Here is an 18,185-nt window from a genome sequence, read left to right on the forward strand (position 1 = left end):
GTTAACACTGACAGCACGTTGTAACTTTCTTTCGAATTGTTGTACTTTACAACGAGTATAGATGTCTTGAAGGAACGCAATAACACTCAACTGGAACGCGGATGTATGGATAAGGACTCACGTGTCGTGCACGATCAGATCGATACACGAAACAGACGGTAGACATTGTACGATATTTACGACTACATTTGTCAATAACTCGTTTCAACTTCGTTAGCTTTTGGCATAAATGTCGTTTTCCCTTATTATATACCGTGATTCTTGTTTAAGTCGTTCATCCTTGAGAGTAATCTTATATTCCACTGAGCAATCTGAATAGATTTTGCTTGTAAAAAATCCCGTTTTACATGCTTATTAAATCCTATTACATTCACTGCAAAACTGCCGTCCGTGTGAACAAGTGCACATGGGATGCATTGAAACTTGCATGTCTAAATGCACCTGCTGCTATTTGATAAAAATAGATGTATAGTCTAAAGAGAACTCAATTGCTATACGATGGTAATCTTCACTAGTGTATAAGAAGGATCTTATTAGCGATTGATGCATCGTGAATGATTCAACATGGTGTACGTGCCTTCTCATTTCATTGTCAAACAGCTATTTGCGTATATCTACAAGTCCCGATAAAAGTATTGCAAAGCTTTAGAGTTGTTGTGCATTACTGTTGCATCTCATCAAAGAATCTCATCCGAGAATGTTCTTACGAAATGTTGGGGTACATGAAGTTCACTAGGGAGCACTAAAAATGTAACTATACGAGCGTGTCGTGATGGCGTGCCCAAATTTAAATGAGACTATGCATAAATCATCAACAAGGCGACAGAGTTTTGGGGGGACTAAACGCAAACCAATAAAGAAGTGCGGGGCAATTCGCTTGAGAGCTGCTAGATTTCTCGTGGAATCCATCGTTTTTGTTAGATTGCGTTTGTGTACTAAAAGGCGAACGCTGCACAGCAACGAGATAGTCGTCATCAAAGTCTTTGTCCAACAAATGTAGAGTGGATACAGTAGGTTTCTCCTTTTTGGATGCAATCCAACAGCTTTGCTGCTATTGCGAGAGGGGGCAATCAAAACAAACAGTTTTTATTCGGAACATTCACAATTCATCGGAATGGATCTCGTTGGGATGAGAGGAACCTCTTTCGCCATCATTTCCGTCCGCAGCGTTCTTCTCTGTACGTGTATCTTGTTCTTTTCAAACAGGTCAGGTTAAATGGCTGCAAATAAATTAGCTCAGGCATGTCGATCGTTTTTTCTCATCGATTGCGCACAGAAAAAAAAAATTCTCATCAGGCAGAACGTGAGAGTGGTGCATCGTGAGAATATTCCCGCGTCGATCCAGCTGTAGCACCGCATTACAGTAGTGGGCGTGAATCTTGCTGGGCAGATTTCCCATTGTTTACGTTTCACGTTTGTTTGAATTTCTTGTTTTTTTCTCGTGCTTTCACGTAAGACCTTTTATGAGATTCTTAGCGATGTGTATTTCCACTCGACGACACATTGGATAGAACTTTTTTAAAAACCTGTTATGCAAATGTGTTTTCGTACGACGGATTATTCTTTAAAAAAATACGTAATTATAAACAAGTGAAGTGAAAGATAATAATCTTTGATAGCGTCATAGTCGAGTATATTTCATTCTTGTAACAATCAAAGCGCTTCAACGTCCATAACATTCAAAAAACGACATGCAAAATGTATATATTTAACACGAATTCATTTCAAACAAATTGAGGGGTTTGACCAGCTTTGTACAGCATTTTCTCATTTCAGAAACAGGCGACACAAAAAAACAAATTGCAGTTTATATCGAAACATTGAATTGACAGGAAAGATGTTGTTTTGTGGTTCTGCATGGTGGCGACAGCCGCGTGTGTTAACAGTTGGTGACGGCTGCAGTTGATGGGTTGTTAGCGCTGCTGATAACGATGGCGTCAGCCAGCTCGTCAAATGTCATGAAAGACGTCTTGGCTGCCGCCGAGGAACACTGGGGGCAGGTGTCGGACGTGACGGACGAATAGGTCATGGGGGTCAGTTCAATCATGGCCGATGGCTGCTGCTGGTGTCTGCTGTGAAGATGATTCCGATCAACAATGTTTTTATTGGCCAACTTGCCTTCGGCAACGGGAGATGAACCGACGGGATTGGCCGTGATTTCAACCGTACTCGTTATCGTTGTCATGGGTTCAAATGTTGGCTGCTCGTCGTTATTCATCATTTCACCGTCTTCCGTCTCGCCCGGAAGCAGGATCTGCACACATGTAGCACATTCAGCATCACCATCAGACTCTGACTAGATTCACAAAAAGAAACGCGAGAAGAAAAAGAGAAACAAGACGAATACGAACGAAATATTCGACCCCAAAAAAGAGGAGAAAAAAACAAAAAGGAAAAAAAAAGAAAAAATCAAAATCATAAAATGAAATAATTCAAGATGCTCCAGATACGAATGACACGTAATTATAACATGTAAACATTTTGCCCGCATTGCTCGTAACGATCTTTTGGTTCAACGAAGAGACTGCGTATATCAAATGGACTTTGAGATGCCACTATCGATACCAAGGGCGTGTAGGTACTCTACGATAAATCATTTTTCTAAATTCCTTTTTTTTTTTTGGAAACAGAGGCACGATCTAAGAGTGTTATGAATGATGATGGCTCCCCCCTTCAATTTTTATCGAGAGCACATAAGAAAACGCACCGCTAGCCGCCGACCAATAGAGAAATCATACAAGAGACATATCTATAATAGAGGAGCTTTTGGGTGGGCGTCCGTCGCTGTAGGTTTTAAAACCATCAGTTTGGCATTCGTTTAGATGGCGGTCCCATCCGATCCATCAACGTCCCGCCACTCTTCGAAGCGAATCCTTATTTCCTTGTCCCTATATAGCACTCTATCAAGTACCACTTCTTTTCTATCTGCAATGCTATCCACTTCTTTTTTTTGTGAGTGTCTGTGGCCCCCCTTTTTTCTTGGCAGCAAATATCGTTGTCCACAGGCTAAAAAGTCGCCCAGTAAGAACAATCCTGATCGATTGTGTTCGCATCATTTTCTCGCTTCTTCTTTATTTTTCAATTTATTCCCCTTTAAAAAGAACGTTACCTACGTGGTATCGGTTAAAACAAAAGGGTAAGTAGATGTTTTGATTTTGAGAAATCGATTAGAACAACGATAGATAAAGACATTAATTATTGGGATGGTCGAAATAATATTCAAGATGCAATCTAATCTAAAGATATTTTTGCTTAGGTGTGTGTATGTGGGAGGGGGTAGTAATTCGAGCGGAATTTTTAGATCTAAAGGCTTACCTGAGCTGATTGAATCATCTGATTTGAGCGTGGATGAGAATCACGCTCTCCGTTGACGGAACGCTTCCGATTAACAGCTGAAACAGCATCAGCAGCCATGGCTCCAATCCCTGGATTCATGACGCTAGCTGCAGCTGGAACGCTATTCGAAGCGGAGTGAGCTGGAAAGCAAGGCAGAATGCGCTTGAGTTCCTTCCGGAAATTGTCGTTGAGCCAGGCATAAAGGAATACGTTGTAACAAGTAGATGACATGGCTATCGTGTGAGCCAAAAAGCTAAAAAAAAAAATGGAATTTGAATCAATTGAAAGGTACGATGAGAAAAGGTGATCAACTGACAAGGCGAGATTGTAGTATTTCCACCAAGCCATTGACTCGGCATAGAGGTCGTTGAGCAGATTGATCAGGTTAAGGGGCATCCATGACGCCCCAAATATCGTCACCATGGCGATGAGCATGCGGTTGGTGCGACGCTTCCGTTCCCGATCCAGCTCTTCTCCACGGCAGCTCCTCAAACGGATCTTGGCCTTCTCCCGGCTGCGATCGGCCAACTTGAGCGACACCTATTAGGCAGTCGTTTTTTATTATTGTCACAACGATCGATAGTTGCCCTTACTCCTTATACTTGGCAGGGATATATAATCATCGTAAATGTTCTTATATGTAACCATGTCGCTAATGAGGTCTTCGTTATTCCGTTTTGCAAGCCATCGGAACCCAAGGGAACTGCTAAAAACTTTTCTGATCAACGCGTGCTAATAACGAATCTCTCCGCAACGTTGAAACTAATTATTCAAGTTGACGAGATCTCGAGGCAATTAATAACGTACACGTAAAATTTGATTGCAACGTCAATGATTGGATACGTAATGTTCTGCTGTGCATTGAAATGGAATTTTACGGAAAACGGGACGTTTGATTGGCACCCAACAACTGGATTCTTGTTGAAAAAAAAAACGAAAAACAGTTGAACAAAGTTCTTCTCCCGATTGGCTTATTACCCCGGAAACGTAGTCATCAAGCGTTTGGAGAAGTTGAAAGCTTTTTGACGAGGTTTTGAATTCGAAACAGTTTCGAACCCAATCAAAGCCAGCGGAAAAAAAGGCGGAGTAGATTGATCATTATTACCTTGGTATAGGCGAAGGCCATAATAACGAAAGGGACAACAAATTGCATGACGGACGTAACGGCTCCGTAGATTTGCCGGTCAGAATCTAACGTCCTGTGAAAAATGTGAAATTAACATTCAATGAGGGAGGAAGAATATTGAATTTTTACCAGCTTTCTTCGCAGTAGGTGACGTTGCCAATGACTCGAATGTCAACAAAAATACCGTAGGGAAGAGTGGCACAGAGGGCCACCAACCAGATGGCACAAATCGTGATCCAGCAGGTGGTCATTTTCATGCGTGGCCGGAACGGATACAAGATGACGAAGAAGCGATCGATAGCGATGGAAGTCAGCGTCAGCGTCGACACGTACACCGAAGTCCCCTGTAGCAGCCAATCAATGTCACACAAAAGTTTAAAGTTAAATCCTGACTTGACTTAAAAATCCACTAGCTCAAGTCAAGCAGATGAATTCTAGATATGTGTGCAAAGTGCAATGGTGGGACAGATTCAACTACAGAATCCTCTTTCCTCTAGATATCGTAGAATTGCCTAAAGGCTTCTTCCAAGAACAAAAGATTCTCTTCTTCACATCAAATTGTTTGATACGATTGAATCAGAGTGAAATGTTACCTGTGAATATGCCACCAAGTGGCAAAGGATTTTGCCAAAGATCCACTCTTTGAGGAAAAAGTAGAGTGGGGTAAAGGGCACAGCCAATACGCAGAGCAAAATGTCAGACAGGGCGAGATTGGCGATGTAACAATTGGTGACTGTTTGCATGGCCTTGTTTTGTGCTACGACGAACACGACGAGTACATTTCCCACCAGTCCCACTGTGAAGATGACGGCGTACAAGATGTAGATGTTCACCTGGACAACGGGGCTGCTTTTCAGGTAATCTTCCTCGTTGGTCCAATTCGCCCAATTCGTCCAGTTCGTCGTGTTACTCTCGTACAGATTATTGTTATTGACGCCAACACCACCGGTCGTCAAGAGCAGACTACTGCTCACATTGTTGATTGCCATGTCATCATCAAGCATTTCATACGCCATCTTGGTCTATTTTGGTTTGTCAATAATAACAGGAACGTTTCTCGTTTTGACGTGTCAAATGTCAGGCGGCTGCAATCAGCAGCGCCGACTCTACAATAATGAACCTGCCCAACCAGAAAATAAACTTTGTAAATAGGGCGATATTTTCAAAGCCATTACGACAAGGAAAGTTTATTCAATGTGCATGTGGAATACGTAAAGAAAAATCCCATCCTGGACGTGTCACCAAGTCTTTCTCGTGCAGCGCTGACGCAATCAACCGTGACGAACAGATCTCAATTTTTTGTCACCAAGACAAGTTCTTTTCATCACTTCTTCGTATCGAGGAATCTACGAGCATTTTTCGTGTGCAAATCAGACTTTATGGTAATGATGCAGCTGATGAAAGAGCGGATTTCTTCTAGCATCGGGCAACATCAAATGAAGACGTCATTCGTGTTTTGTTTTCCGATTCTTAATTTTAAGAAAAGAAAAAGAATTCCGACTTTATTCACGGTGGAAACTTGTCATCTTTCTTGATTAAACTAAACAAAAGAATGAAGGCTTCAGGTTTCTTTAAAAAAAACGCGAACCGTCATGCCAGAAGCTTCCCACAGAGTTTCTTAATCCTCGAAAAGATTTTTTTTTGTTTCGTCTACTTTGATTATAACAGCGTTGATGCCTCACGCGTTGTCGAAAGCAATCAACGATCAACTGTCTACCCCGCAGTTTCACGTACACAAAAATAATAATAAATTCAATGCCTCTTTCATATATAGAAAAAAGAAAGTAGAAGGGTTTGAGAAAGAAAAAAAGGACAAACAAAACGACATTATTGATTATATAAAAAAAGGGGGATGTTCTTTAGAATAATAATAAGAAATTGGAATATGTATCTAAGGAAAATCAATAGGCAACAACCGCAGCCATCAAAATGTGTACATATTCGCAATGGAGGCGAAGATCAATCTATACAGCGTGTTATTGCTTTCAAATATTGCACACCAACTTAAGTCAGAGTACATGGCTGTCATCGTGGAAAAAATTTTGCCGGACGTCAGTTTGATTTGTTTAGCATCGGGACGTTTTTCGAATAGGGGGCGTCTTACATAAAAGAAACGAGTTAATGGACTCGTGCTGTACACAGCACAGTATACCATGTTTCAAGCTGTATAAGCGTACTGCTTTGTATATAATCACAGAATAGAGGAATGCCATTTCCGTTTTCCGCACAAGCTGTAACACTGAGACGGGGAACCAGTTCCGGTGTGGTAAATCCACCGTCTTGGCTGGTTTAATTCCATCATCAACAATTGATGGCGGCGGGACGACACAACTGACTTTGACTCACAACGCTTATCATTTACATGGTTATTTAATGACACAGCCAGAAAATAACAAAGTTCAATGAAACGTGTTGATGGTGTAGGCGAGGATTATGTAACCTCAAATTTTTAAGACCTTGTTAAAAATGAACTGCACAAGCCTAGACATGATCAAGTCTTTTCATCATTAGTCGACACCCAAATATATAACCAAGGAAACAAAATTTTTGTTTCTTTTTCGAACAGGGATGCAAATTAGATGTGTCAGTAGGAATCATAACGAACCAAGTTCACTGTGCCTTGTTTATTTACGCCAGTCGAATGAAGAAAAAAAGTCATGTTTAATATCAAATGTTTCCCAGAAAAGGAAAAGTGAAGAAACAACGGGTGTATGTTTAACTTAAAAATGTCGAGTCTGGCAATGGAAGCAAAACAAAAATGGCGTTGCCTCGACAACTAGGCAAAGACGTGACTCAGGGAACGATTGCTAGGACGGCATTAATGTCTAATAGGCAGGCTTCTGGAAATGACAAGGATTGAGTCTAGTCGTCACGCTAACCCTCCGTTATAATCTTTGGGTAATATATTAGCTACTTTTGTCGAATGAGAAAAAAAAAGACGATCCCAAAGTCCCACTTTTACACGCCACCCACTGTCCATTTGTGGTAGGGCAGAAATATGAACATTGATTAACTCCAACCAGTCCTCATCTATTTTCTGGGCTAACAGCCTGATGTTACACTATAACTGTGTATAATTTGAGTTCGAGAAAGTGCACTAAACACACACGACCAGTTGTAATGTGTATACCGAATAGGATTTGTGTTCTCTTTGGCTGCCGGCCATTTTGTCTTGGCAAAGGGAAATGTCTATAAATTTAAAGCACTATTTTCGAATAGGACCTAAATACTTCAACGAGACTGAACGAATAGAATAGATTGCTGTACAAAAGAATTCGGTACTAGAGTTCTATACAAGAAGAAGGTTCATCAACGACGCCAAGTTCGCATTTGTGAAAAGTTTTAACATCGAACAAGTTGAAAGTTGAAATGGCGCCATCAGCGACGAACACTCGACGACTAAGATCGATTGTTCTTGTCTGCAAGCCGAGGTTCCAGCAATGCAATTAAAAGGTAATAATGCGGACGAAACCTTGAATTTCAAATAATGCGTTGTTTATTTTTGAAAAAAAAAAGGTGTAAAAAAAATAATAATAAAGATAAAATGTTAATTTTTTAAAAATGATTCAATTCCTTCAATTTGCAACGCTGTTCGAAAGTGTTCAGTTAATGGTACTCGTGTGGCGCCCAACTTTCAGTCTTGTTCTGCACCGTGCACGAGTTGGCAAGTTGTGAGTGCTTGAAATTTTCCTTTTTCTGGATAAAGAAAGTTTGCATGTCTTTTATCTTGGACCTCCAAACAACGACAACAGACACTGCCAAACACAACAGTTGTGAGTGCTTGAAATTTTCCTTTTTCTGGATAAAGAAAGATTACATGTCTTTTTATCTTGGACCTCCAAACAACGACAACAGACACTGCCAAACACAACAGCTGTTGTCAGACAGATCCTGCCGGCCATTAAGAAAGGCATCTATAGGTAGTAAGTGTCCACTTCCATTTGAATCGACCCTTTGCCCCTTTTTTTTCTCTTGCTCGTCTAGTGTTTCGTAGTTACCGATACACCTCTCCCGGGGCAAGAAACTAACAGCAGTAGTTGGTTTGTCTATTTCTTGTGTTTTTTTCTTCGTTATTTAAGTCGATTGAGTAAACAATTGAGTAGCCAGTGCTGTGGGTTGTTTATCGATTTCGACACGAGTTTGTACAGGGTCAGGTACGGAGGTTCACAATGCGCTATTGAAAACGAGGCGCTGCAAATGATACCCTAGTATTTTTGGCTCTCATTATGATCGCCATATTTGCTGACGATCATTTTAGTTTAAGGTTGTTCGTTGTTGCTGATATCTTTTTGGCGTCAAATGGCTTTCTTGAAGTCAAGGCGATTTTGGCGCCAAAGCCTTTTTACGTTGCCCAGACATGTATTGGCGGGATGAGTTCTTTCTCGCTTATGATTAAATCTTTTATTTTCAGCGGAGATAAATCGAATGTCAATTGTGGTTATATATGTGCACCCCGATTAAGTACAACAAGGAAGTTTTCTATCTCTGCTAAAAATGAGGGGGGAGGGTCACAAATTTTGTTTGATAAATCGTTATATTGATTCAACTATTTCATTGCGCCGTAACTTAAAAACAAAACAAATGTTTTTGATTAAACCCCGCATATCTTTACGTGAACTGGGTCGATCTGATCAATCATCAATGGTGATACCCTTGATCGCACTGTGAAACCTCAGGTCATTTTTTTTTTCTTGTTATGTCAGCGTCATGAGTTCTTTTCTTTTATCTTCTATATCCGGCGATCTCCCTTTATATCCCAAAGTGATTTTCCGTTTTTTTTTTTTTTTTTTGTGACAAATCATTGAGCGTTAATGGGGAAGGAGCAAAATAAAAGAATGTCGGGTTGTTCCAACTTAATTATATCGCTTCCTTTTTATTTTCGTATTAAAGATATCAATATTGACGTTACACAAAATCAGCAAGCTAATTTCTGTTCGTTAACATCAATTTTAACTTGCATCTTGGTTAAACTGCTAAACTTGTTTTTTTTTTTCATCCTATTGTTTTCATTTCACTTTTTCCAAAAGTTTGCTAAACGGCCTCGCCATCTGTAACTGACGTGAAGGTACAAGCCGAACAACAAAATCCTAAATGCTTTTTTTTCCTTTTTATCAAAGTGTTCCCTCTCTCTCAATTTGTGTCACTCGACGATGCTTTCGAACGGTAAAAAAGAAAAATGTTGTCTACACTTTTTGAAATCCAATTTGCCATGCATCAGTGACGATGCACTCTTTTCTGTTTTGTAAGATACTCTTTGAACCGAAACAAGTGCCATCTTCTAGAGCTGAACATCCGGTTTTTGTATCCCATTATTTACCTAGTAGACACACGCAAAAAAAAAAAGGAAGGGAAGAGTTGTTTTACCTTTGTGTTATCTGAAGTGCTTTCGTAGTGGAGTAGAGCATTTGATAGAAGGTACACTTTAAACGAAATTAAAACCGTGGTGTGTTAGATTGAGGAACCCGTGGACCTCTATCCATTGGCACAGTCGATCAGCAACTGAATCCAAAGCGACCAGACCTCACTGTGATAATATTTCCCTCCCGTAAAGATCAAGCGAGAGTAAAAAAAAAACGTGAGAAGCTTCCGAGCGCACATGCCAGTCGTGAGTGAGGTGGTCCACAACCCCGTGCGGGACCGTAGCACAGGCGCGATCGGGATGAGTCTTGCAAAACTCGCAAAGTATATCAAAAAGGAAAATAGGGGGCGTACTTTTTTTTAAGAAAAGTTTTTGTCTTCTTGTATGTTATGAAATGGAGAGGGCAACATATAATCAGCTCCAGAGGCACAGAGAAGATCCTTCAATCTTATCGGTCTTCGTCAATTCCTAGGGCGATATTGCCTCCCATATTTGTGAGGGGTAACCTTTTTCTTTTTTCCTTATTTCTTTTTTGTTCTGGTAGTATATTTGATACAAGTTGGCCCCCTTCAGCCTGGTTGGCTCCACGTAGTACTTGAACAGATTGAAAAATTCTTTAGCCTTACTATCAAACTGGAAATGTGAATACTAGGTTTTCACTTTTTTTTTTGGTTCACGAAGCCTTTAAGTTTCGTAAGGTAGGAAAGATATGGGAATTATTTGCATGTGTCCCATCGGACATTTTCCGCCTTTTTTTTGTAACGGGCAGAACAAGTTTAAAAAGTCTAAGGCGTCGTGTAAAAGACAGTTATTGAATGGATTCAAATTTTTCGATTCAAACGGCTGGCACAACTAATGGAAGCGCATTCACGCACAAGTTTGGACATGTCAAGTCAGAAAGCCTTTGTTGTATTAATTTCCTATTCACGTCAGCCTTTTTAAAGGCATTCCAAGTTAGGACATGGTTGAACTGCTTTGACTACTTGGTGATCACGCCATCGTGTTCCAACATTTTCACGCGCGTGAGGCACAAACGGAAATAGACGGAGAATGTGTACCCCCCCCCCCCCCCACTTTCTGATGTTTACGAGTCGCTAGCTGAAATATTTGTAAATACGCTCGCTGACTGGCCGTAAATTCGTAAATATCAACAGCTCATTTTGGGTTTGGCCAGCGTGAAAATGAAACGTTCGATTGACATATGCAAGCCATTTCCGCATTGATATAAAATTAGAAAAGCGTTCGTCTTTTTCGTTCGTTTCGAATTTTCTTTTAATGGCAGCCCAAACGGAGTTATAGTGTGTCCCACTGAGATCTATTTGTTTGTCCAGTCGAGCGCCCAGCCGATTTACTTATATATCTCGATTCCGTCTACAATCCTGGATGATGAAAGCAGAGAGAAAAAAAAAGGGGTTAGGGCTCTTAAGTCAATGGATCGATGCCAACATGTTTTTGGTGTCTCATCTTTAAAAAACGAAACAAGCTAACTTACCTATTTGAAACTTTGCGAGGATCCCGTGCACATCTTCGCTAAACCCACCATTTCCGTTTTTTTCTTTGTATGCGAACAAAAAAAATTTTCTTACGCATTTCGTTTTCTCGGTTTATACCAATCTACAACAATGTCGTAGGTGGCTTAACATTGAACTTTCTTATCGCGTTGAAAGCTCCGTCATTCTTCAAGTTTCACGTTTTATATCTTCTTTTTTATGAGAGTCGACTGTCGTCAACGGTGCCATTCAAATGCCTGGAATGCAATGGTTTCGACTATAGTTCCTCTATATTTTTTTTTTCATTTTCTCCCCTTGAATAAAATCATTAGGTTTTGATGACGTACAGCGTCTCAGGTGGGCGAAAAAAATGCATGGCAAGTCGTCCTACTCCATTCAGTTTTTTGGGGGGGGGGATGGGGTGGAGCTCGCGAAAGTAAGAGGTTTAAATGAAATTGTCACTTTACGGTGTTCCAGTGAACGCGGAGTTTTTCACCGTTTGCGTTGAACTTTGTAATTGAACGTAAGTGAAACGTGCCAAAATGTATTGGCAGTGGCCATTTACTGAAATAAGTCGATTTCTGGGATCGTTCACTTTCCGTTCGACGGCGTATTCCCATTTCAGATGTACAAAACCCTACCTGTTTGTATAGGTATATTTTATTCGCCTAATACCTTCCCCCCCCCTTTTCTTTGCCTCCTATCGGGCCTTGGCAGAAGTAAAGATCAAGGGGGATCGATGGAAAAGCCATTTTCCTTCTTTATGTATTTTTGTGTGTATCCTTTAGCCTTCATATTGAAGGCTTCTGATGGCGTCGTGCGCTACCCCTCCACTTCTCCATTCTGGAAAATTCTCACCGTCTCAACTTATTGTTAACATATACATTATGTACATACATCCGGGTTCGATATTTCAAATCCATCTAGGGTCCCCTGTTATTTTCTCTAGTCGAGTAAACACGCCGTCAATAACTTTCAAATCAAAAAACGTCATTGTGTTGTAGTATTCAGGACTTAAGATGTGATTAGGAAAACGGGGACATTGCCAAAATACGTAGCACTCAGAAATGACAATCGCAGCGCAGGGACTTTATTACACACCGAGGGGAATCGAAACGGAATAAGTTAAGTCGCCTTACACAGTAATAACTCTGCCCTTTGTCAATTGTATCCGTGTATCGCCGACTTTCCCTTCATCAACCCATCGAGGCTTTATTAAAAAATAAATTGTTATATGACCGCATGACACCTGGTCTTCGTTATCTGTTATTAGAAAGCAATTTTCGATTTTTTTTTTTTTTACTGACGCATTTGGGTTGCTATTCCTGGCTTGTCAGTTAGCCGTGGGTGAAAGCGCCGTTGAACAATTTGTCTTCCATGAACAAATTCCTTGACGTCTTTTTAATCGAATAATTTTTTAAGTAGTGCAGGATGTTACACAACGGTATATTTTGTTTTGTAATGTTTTTAGATGCAACGGTCTCATGGCTTAGATGGCAAAGCGCCTGCCTAGTAAGCAGGAGATCACGAGTTCGAGTCTCGTTGGGACCTATGTTTTTTTTCGTTCATATTTAAAGAGGTAATTAATAATTTCGTGTTCTCCAGATAGGCACTCTGAATTTTAAGCTATTTTTGTCATTCAGAACGGTAGAAATGGGAAAATTTGACTGCTTCATTGTATGCATGGAAATGCTCCTCCTACCGTCTATACTGGATCGCGATCGAGCACTTTTTAAAGTAGGAAATAACGCAAGAAAAAGTTGTAACGTTTAATCATTTATCGTTTGATAATCTTTTATTACATTTGATTAACCGTTTGAAAATCCTCTTTCGTCAGCTTGTTTATAATGTTGACCTTCTTTTGTTTTCGGTTTAGTTTACTATTAAGACGGTACCGAAATGCGCTATTCATCCTCTGCTAATTAGCAGCTACCGCGAAAGCTGTTACTCGAAAAAGCAATCCCAACATTCGTTAATATAAAAAAATCTTACGTATTGCGATAAAATTTTGTTCGGAGACGTAACTTGCGTGGTTTCACTACTATTTTCATAGTGGAATGAAAGCATAAAAGTTACATCTTATAGCAGTGGCCTATCTGGCTGTGTTGTGTGCGCATCATACTCAAAAACTACTCTTGCGGGATTGCTCATTTGATCCAATCGTAAAAGCTTTTCACTCGACTGCTGGTATTTGAAAGAGAAATGCGTTTTCCCGGAAGAAGGTGAACCAGATCAATGTCTGACAGCGCTTGAATAGCTTGTTGCTCCCGTCAGGTTTAACATCTTTGAGCGAAATTATCAATCCCGACCGTGGGCCCTTGTAATCTCTGCATCGCAATGGCAATCAAAAGTAAACGTCTTCTTGCGTTTTTGTACCGAAGAGCCCTCCAGTCTCTTTTGCTCCGTGATAATTTAACATGCTGGTTATTCCCGTATTGCTAGTTTTTACTTAGGGATTGAGTAGCAATCTCCAACGTAAACATCCGGTTTCTTTGCGTTTTGTTTTTACACAACTTGAATTTCAGTTTCTTTGGCTGCATGCATTTACTCTTTTCGCAGAAAAATGCGACGCAAAACTCGTTCACAACTCGATATGTCTGCATTATTGCTTCGTTCGCAACACGATCCTACTTAGGTATACGAAGGGCTTACCCCGGTTATTCATCAGAGGAACGCCGTGCATTCAGCCGTTGAAAAATAGAATAGCTTTGCAATGTCTAGTAGCTAGTTGAAGGTCACTGTGAATATGCCACGTACTGCTATCAGAAGATGACACGTTGATGTGCGGTGTACTCGAATCTGCTTGAGTGTACTTGAATGTTCTTGTATCTCGCATCGACTTTTGCTCAAATGGGTAACATGGCGCTACTGAAAAAGAAAACATGTCTGCAAGCGTCGTGCGTCATGACCAAAGGGTTTCCCTTCTTTTTTTTCAATATCATATTGCACTTTTCATCTCCAGTGAAGCCATAAACTTTAGAAATCTCCTGCAATTTTCAGTGTTATTTGCATAAAAGTCCACATCTGTTAATCCCCTCCGCTATACTTTGAAAGTTGGACCAATTTCAGAACTTTTTCTCATTTACTTGATAGAACTGAAAGGGATCCATTTTTTTTTAAAGGACGGATGCGTTCATATTTATTTCAATTTTTTGTTTCCCTCTGCAAGAAGATTTAGCGCATTTCTTGTCAAAAACTTTACGGATCGATCCTTGACGTGGCAATTGAGAGAAAAAAAAATATCTGCCGACGATGATTGCGTTATGTGACGAGCTGACCGTAGCGATATCAGATTGGTAATAGCAAAACAGCCGCTTGGCCAGCTTTGATTTGCTGATGATGCGTATCAACGTCTGCCCTCGCTATATTTTATTACTATTTTTATCTGACAACTTATTGCACGATTGCCGTCTGCTAGAAATAAAAGGCTCTTAACAGTTGGGAGCTTGCTATAATGGGTCCTACTAGAAACAACAACTTTGCACTGACCCTTGCATTGCAGTTTGGTCCAAGGATTTAATGAAAACTTGATGCCTTGCAGTACGTAACTTTTTTGGGGGTTCACGATTATTACATTTGAGACAATGTAAGGTGATCTCAAAAGAAATCGTTCAGAGTCAACAATGGTTTGGGCAAAGTTAACCGCCCACGACGGTATGGCGAGACAACATCGTTCCATATCTTTGACGATAGAAAAAGAAATATCGTCCTGGGCAAAGATGTCGTCGAGTAGCCAAAAGCAGAGTTTGTAGATCCATCATCGAGGTACGACTTTCGTTCGTCTTGACCTTTTATTGATTCGCGTCAACTCCAATCATCTGTAAAAACACATTCGGCCAGCAAAAACAAACATGCCATATCGGATGATACACCCCCAAAGTCCCGCGGTGACATCGCTCTCTCAGGCCGTGGCAAGCGCCACTAATGGACCACTCCTAAATCGTTTCTCTTATTCAGTTCACTGTCGTCGTTATCGATTGAAGCTTCCTCATTCAGTCAGTTATTAGTTGAGGCAATTGGAATACATCAATGGAATAGAGCCCACAACAAAGAAAGCTTTACGCATAAAAAGAAAGGAATTATGTGGGGGCTTCAAAAGACACGTAAAATGAATAGAACTAGTAGTAATTGAATCGCTATTAGTTCGTGCGAAGCACCTCTTTGTTGTGGTCTATTCTTGAAAGATGGTTAAAGACATTTTCTAATTATTATGTAATCACAGGTATGTGAAAGTTTCTAGTGGGAAATGACCTTACAGATGTCAGGTTAACATTGAGGGGACTTGCGTTTCCGACTACAAAGACGTCACTTTATTTTTTGTATTAATTAATTTTCCATTAGCGGTTATGATAGCCAACATTGAGAATTTCAAAGGTTCTTTCTGATTCGCATCGTCTCTCTCTGCCGGTAAATAAGCGCAGTGTAGTAAGCCCAGCTTTTTGCGTACTCTGCGGCACATTTTGTACTTTGCTGATTTTTCCTGCATTAGGTAATGCCGTGAGGGTAAGCTTTAAACGTACGCAATTATCTTATTGCTTCATCAAGACTCATTTTTTTTTTTTGTCGGGTTATGTTTTTGTTGCTTTCGGCTTATTTGGCGAGTGTCCTTTGAAGACCAAAGCAGTTGGTGAACCTTATGCTTTTGGTAATGATTTCAATCAATTTTATTTTGAATATTTTAATGATTTGCCTCGTTATAGTGGTCATGGGATGCCAACCACACGAAAACCAAAGGATCCCATTACCGTATCCAATAAGTTTAATCAACTGATGATCGATTTGTAAATTGATCCTTACCGATTTTTTTTTCATTTCCGAGCTTCGTAAAAAATAAAAAAAGTTCCATATTTGTCAGCTAACTAGTAACACTTCGATTTGATGCCAATGGGGTGGGCGGCTGTTCTGATGTTATTACTTGACGTTCTCGCGACAACAAATGTATTCTATGCATAGCATTCAACAAAGTCTTATCGCACAGTGGCCAAAATCTATGCAATGTTCCATTTCTGAAATGAGATTTTGGAGCTTTTCAGTCAAAAGGAAATGTATTTTAAAAAAAAGGGGTGGGCATAAAAGTTTAAGATACGTGAACGTCAATCACATGTTTCCATGTTGTGCGAGTAGAAAAATCATAGAGAAATGTAACTGTCGTCACTGCGACTGAGTTGAAGGAATAGCCTTTTATTTAATAAGCGCTGAGTTACCATAGCAACTCTAATCCGTTTAGACTATATAAAATACAACAACATTCTCAGTAAGTTATTCACGTATTTTTGTATTCTCCACAGGGCACGACTGAAACTTGTACAACATAGTACGAGCACCTAACCAATTTGAAAACTTGCGATCGTCCTGACTGCGGCTACACTTAACGTTGCTGTGTTTCCTCTGCGCACGCGAGTCCGTGTTATTACTTTTATTATTGCCCAGGTAATTCTCGTTCCACATTTTACAAGTAGTATGATACAGGAAGTCGGAGGCAGTTTACAGCCGAGAGAGGAACAGGCTAATAGAATTAAACTAATCAACCTTGACGACTTAAAGATGATGATTTTATACAGTTGCTTTCACCTACAAGTTCTACCTTTGGGACAACAGCTGTACAGTTCAACGATGCCAACGACGACGGAAATATGAAAATTTTGGAACGAAAAATTGAAGAGCTTGCCATTGTCGGTTGAATATTTTAGAATACCTTAAATATTACCTTTTCTAATGAAATTTTCATTTTCAAAAAAGCTCATTGGCGGAACACTTTGTGCCTTGAAACAATAATCATCTATTTCAACTGTAGCAGGTGAACCCAAACGAACTGGAAGGTAATATGAAAAAAAAAAGATCCTTTTACAGACCATAAATGTTGCATCCAGGGCAAGCAGCAATTAGATACAGAAACAAGGCACTTATTTCGGTGTATAATAATTAAAGATGCGTTGCCAATCAGTAAGTAGTTGACGAAATATGTGGGGCCCGAACTCTGTTCAAACGCAATAGGTAATTGATTAGAATTTCAATTTGCATACGGGTATTGTTGACGTCACTAATGTTTTATTATTGGATTAGATGCTATCGTTCTTTTTTAATATATTGGCACTGTTAGTCTTTCAGTTAGCAAAGTGCTTTGGAAAATGAACGCACGATGGAATTACTAGGAAGCTTTTAATTTTGAACAAAAAACTTTTCTAAGGCGAGGCACTTTGAAGTTTGCATCATGAACAGTCCTACACCCGGTGAGAATTATGTTCTGTTATTGACCCATCCAATTCTAATGGCTGCCTACATACTTGATGCAGATTTCCGCTCTAGCGTAAAGCACCGCAAAGGCTGACGAACATCTGCACTTAACATGCAAAGCTTCGTTTTAAGCGCACCTGTACGTTCTTAACTACATAATAGGAAATAGTTGGTCGATGCTCCCCGTGTGGCGCTCATGGTAATCAAGGGTTCGAATGTTATTTAAACGATTCATACAATCCTGTTCGTAATTGCCTCTGAATGAAAATTGCGCGAGACGCGATATTCTTTTGGCAGGTGTATTGGACGATTGCAGCTAAACGTTTGTTTTATAAACCGACATTGCAGTTATTTAATTTAACTGCCAATCCGTTCACCGCCGTTCTACAAAATTCCATTACGGAATGCTTTCCTTGTGCTCTTCCGTGATACGAAACTGATAAAGAATGACAACAAACGCACATGCAGTCTCTACGGCCTTTTTGCAAAAGTAATGTAACCATTTTTTAAAGCGATTTCATTCCCAAAGAGTTTGATAGTATTACCTGGAATACGAGACCTTTAGGCAAAGGCAATATTCCAAGTAAAACAGGCATCCTTTCCCCTTTGCTTGACAACTCAAGAGTAAAGTTACTTTCGA

General features: G+C 40.0%; 1 protein-coding gene, 1 long non-coding RNA gene and 1 other non-coding gene across 3 annotated transcripts; 2 read left to right on the top strand and 1 right to left on the bottom strand.

Moving 5' to 3' along the window:
• Positions 1–1,611: 1,611 nt before the first annotated feature.
• Positions 1,612–10,071, bottom strand: LOC130687734 (prolactin-releasing peptide receptor-like). The gene is made up of 7 exons (XM_057510915.2): positions 9,827–10,071; positions 5,056–5,582; positions 4,592–4,806; positions 4,442–4,535; positions 3,653–3,876; positions 3,316–3,589; positions 1,612–2,296 (listed from the first exon to the last, which is right to left on the bottom strand). The coding sequence occupies exons 2-7, from the start codon at positions 5,476–5,478 to the stop codon at positions 1,880–1,882; spliced, it is 1,647 nt and encodes a 548-aa protein (XP_057366898.1). The 5' UTR covers positions 5,479–5,582; positions 9,827–10,071; the 3' UTR covers positions 1,612–1,879.
• LOC130687774 (uncharacterized) lies at positions 8,134–17,749 on the top strand. The gene is made up of 6 exons (XR_009000251.2): positions 8,134–8,382; positions 16,600–16,741; positions 16,873–16,983; positions 17,051–17,305; positions 17,375–17,541; positions 17,605–17,749. It is a non-coding gene; the product is annotated as an uncharacterized LOC130687774 (long non-coding RNA).
• On the top strand, positions 12,790–12,862 carry Trnat-agu (transfer RNA threonine (anticodon AGU)). Its single transcript has one exon. It is a non-coding gene; the product is annotated as a tRNA-Thr (tRNA).
• Positions 17,750–18,185: the final 436 nt, after the last annotated feature.

Source organism: Daphnia carinata, chromosome 4, assembly GCF_022539665.2.
Source record: "Daphnia carinata strain CSIRO-1 chromosome 4, CSIRO_AGI_Dcar_HiC_V3, whole genome shotgun sequence".
NCBI classification, from domain to species: domain Eukaryota; kingdom Metazoa; phylum Arthropoda; class Branchiopoda; order Diplostraca; family Daphniidae; genus Daphnia; species Daphnia carinata.

Bases quoted from the DNA above. Each gene is read 5' to 3' on its own strand.
- LOC130687734 (XM_057510915.2), bottom strand. From the start codon at position 5,478: ATGGCGTATGAAATGCTTGATGATGACATGGCAATCAACAATGTGAGC. The intron at 4,807-5,055 runs GTAACATTTCAC...TGGCTGCTACAG, and splicing joins ACTTGGTGGCATATTCACAG to GGGACTTCGGTGTACGTGTC. The intron at 4,536-4,591 runs GTAAAAATTCAA...CATTTTTCACAG, and splicing joins ACCTACTGCGAAGAAAGCTG to GACGTTAGATTCTGACCGGC.